The sequence below is a fragment of the Arachis duranensis genome, chromosome 4, assembly GCF_000817695.3.
Source record: "Arachis duranensis cultivar V14167 chromosome 4, aradu.V14167.gnm2.J7QH, whole genome shotgun sequence".
Lineage (NCBI taxonomy): Eukaryota > Viridiplantae > Streptophyta > Magnoliopsida > Fabales > Fabaceae > Arachis > Arachis duranensis.
Window position 1 is genome coordinate 23,558,166 of NC_029775.3, and position 3,520 is coordinate 23,561,685.

General features: G+C 25.7%; 1 protein-coding gene across 1 annotated transcript in view; it reads right to left on the reverse strand.

The window, feature by feature from the left end:
- LOC107483777 (ankyrin repeat-containing protein ITN1) overlaps window positions 1–3,140 on the reverse strand; it is a 7,288-nt gene extending 4,148 nt beyond the window's left edge. The window contains exons 1-3 of the mRNA XM_016104395.3: window positions 2,992–3,140; window positions 2,793–2,905; window positions 10–185 (exon numbers count right to left, since the gene is read on the reverse strand). Of these exons, the coding sequence (XP_015959881.1) occupies window positions 10–166 (157 nt within the window). The 5' untranslated portion in view covers window positions 167–185; window positions 2,793–2,905; window positions 2,992–3,140. The remainder of the gene's footprint in view (window positions 1–9; window positions 186–2,792; window positions 2,906–2,991) is intronic.
- Window positions 3,141–3,520: the final 380 nt, after the last annotated feature.

A 3,520-nucleotide genomic window follows, 5' to 3' on the forward strand; every position in this document is an offset into this window, starting at 1 on the left:
GAGAGTTACCATTATCTTGTATTAGTTCAGAGGAAGAGCATTCATCATTTGAAACAATCTGCACTACATGTGATTGGAGTGATGATTGAGAAGAAGCAATAATATCAACCATCTCTACTTGTGACGATGCTGCTGCTGCTGTTGAGTTAGCAACTACCTTTGCCATTATTTTCCCTTTCAAATTCCTTTAAAACAAATTAAAATTAATATTTCACTTGTTCACTTAGGCAGAAGCTAAAAGTTCATGAACTCTGGATTATGTAGTAGATCTATATTAACTTTCATGTACAAAAGAAGGAAAAAAGTGATTAATTTTGCTTTAATTTCATCTATTATTATCTTTTTAATCAACGGTTCAAGCCTTCAAAAATAAACCTCTCACACTAATAATATATAATAATAAATCTCTCACACTACTTTAACATATCTTGTCTCTTTTCTAATAGCATTACATCATGTGATGGCAAATTATGAACCAAAGTTTTTCACGCAATAAATAAATAAAAATAATCAAATTATTTTTCTCAAAAATGAATCTAATGAAATTAACATACATATATAAATGATTATTTTATATTATTCTGCATATATATATTCTTTTTGAAATAAAGATAATACACATGCTCATTTTATTTTCTTTGTGTCATTTAATTTATTTAGAAAAAGAATTAATAATAAAAAATAATTAAATTTTAAATTTTTTAATCATAAATTAAACTTAAGCTAAAAAAACAAGCATACATATATAAATTTAAGCTAAAAAAACAAGCATACATATATAAATTAAAGATAATGCATATGCTCATTTTTTACATATATATGTTTGTGCCTTTTAACTTTTTTAGCTTAAATTTAAATTTTTGATGATTAAAAAATATAAAATTTAATTTTTTTCATTATTAATTCTATTTCTAAATAAATTAAATGACATAAAGAAAATAAAATGAGCACGTGCGTTATTTTTATTTCAAAATATATATATGTGTGTGTAGAATAATATAAAATAACCATTTATGTATGTTAATTTCATTAGATTCAATTTTGAGAAAAAATGATTTGATTGCTTTTATTTATTTATTGGGTGAAAGATTCTGAAATATAATTTGTCAGCACATAAGGTTATGTTATTAGAAAAGAGACAAAATATCTTAAAGTAGTGTGAGAAGTTTATTATTAATTTATTATATATTATTATTTTATTAGTATGAGAGGTTTATTAGTGTGATAGGAATAGCATTTATTGAAATGCTTTTGATATTATATGTTCCGATCCATTTTCACTGGCAAGCACTTTTAAACGGGAAAAATATTTCAATCCCACTGCCTAACCAATAAGAATTTTATCAATTTTTGTAAATTTTTTTTATAATTATGTTTAATAAAAATATCTTTATAAATGTGTCTAATAAAAATAAATATTTTTTTATAATTGTATTTAATAAAAATATTTTTATAAATATATTTTTAAAATATATCTCTTTATATATGTATCTTCTAATAAAAATATCTTTGATATTAATTATTATTGACAATAAATTAACAGTATCCTATATTTTTCTAAAATTTTTTTCCTCTTATGTTTTACCGATGTGAAATACAAAATGGTTAATAATTTTATCTTTTTTTACAATTAAAGTGTACAAAAATTGATCTTTTTATTTTTGTATTCCTTAATCGTAAAAAATATAATTAAATATATAAAATAATATATTTTTATTTTATTTAAACTAATAATAATAACTTTTTTTATTTAAATAAGAAAAACGAAACTTATAACCTTGATCTTGTAATTTCAATTTATATTTTACACTATAAATAATACTATCTAAGTTGTTAATACAATGGAGTTAATTATATGTATGATATTTTATATTTTTTTATATTCTTCAAACTCATTTAAAAAATATATAATAAAAGATCATATTGTATATTTTTTTTATGAAAAAAATATATATTAAGAAAATCCAGTTTTTTACCCTCACTCACGGTGGTTTAGAAATTGGTGTTATGGTATATTATTTTCATGTTTGACGGGCTGTCCCCCATATATGATTGTCCATTTGTCCTATTCATTCTGTCGTTATTATTTCAGCAACTTGAACAAAGGACTACACTACGTGTATTCACCTGATTAGTCACACCATTCCCTATTAATCTATTATTTTTATTTTCACCATCACAAAATATATTTTTGGACACATTCTTTTATATTTTATATAGTAATTTTTTATGTATTTTATAAAATAATTTCGACACCTTAAAATCATCCCAAAATGACTTTATTAATTGCATGATTTTCCGAAGGCGGCTGTCTTCCTATGCCCGCTTGCTAAAGTGAGAGTGACCTATATTCTAAGAATAAAATGGAAGCTTTTCTGTTCTGAATGGGTAGAGGGTATTTAGGAAAACACAGGAAGGAAGAAAAGAAAGAGAACGCATCAAGATTTAAAAATTATCTAGAGTATATATTAAAAAATAAAAATTATTCCGAGAAAATTAAAATTGAGAGGGTATAAAACTCATTTGTTTAGACTTATATGATTGGACTAATGTATTATCTGATGATTCTGATACCATATTAAAAGTGTCATGGAAATTAAAGTGGAGAACAAAGAAGAAAGAACAAAGAGAAGAATAGTGCCTATATATGTAGCTAGCAGTAGAAGAAGTGGATAAGTAACTGATCTAACTACCCAACGTTAGTAACTGAATATCGTAACAGAATTACAGAATCATTCTGGCAAAAACATTAGGAGAAACTGAAAAGGAGAATATGGGAATCGGAATATTACCTATTATTATTTTAATTTGCCCACGGAACCTTTATATTCTTAGAAGTGCCTTCAGTTCCAGAGAGAGAGAAAGAGGGGACTGAAATCCCAACCAGATGCTTCGGAAAATATATCTGCATACAACAAGAGTTTTCCAAACATTCAGTGCATATATTGCTTTCAAGTTTCAACACTTGTTGATGTGCAGTTTTGCACTCACCACCATGAATTTGAAACTGCTGATGAAGCTTCCTATTTTCTGTCACGCGAAAAACTCTAGTTAAATATACAGAAAGGTAAAGAACCTATCTAAATATAATTGATTAATTGTTCACAGGACAACAGCATTTATCTAATGAATATGAGGAATGCTAGGGGGCCAGCAATATTTGTGATTGGTAGCCATCAACTAGTCATCAATGATGATTTGATGGTATGAGATTGGTGTGAGATTTCATCTAATGGCTCACATTTCTCTGCTGGTTACATGCTGGCCAAAATGCAATAAAATTGCTAATCCCCTTGACTTTTCCTAATAAGTATATACTATATAGTGTCCAAATGGAAAATTCTAAACAAAGAAACAACTTGTGCATCACATGGTTATGGTTTCATATTTTTACGGTGTGGTCCCGGTTTTTCATTATATGAATTTGAGGTTATTACTTAAATTCGTGCGTGAAAAATTGCCCGATCTTCGTTTTCGTTTTCGAATGATTTTTTTAATTAAATTAGTCCTTAAAAGATAA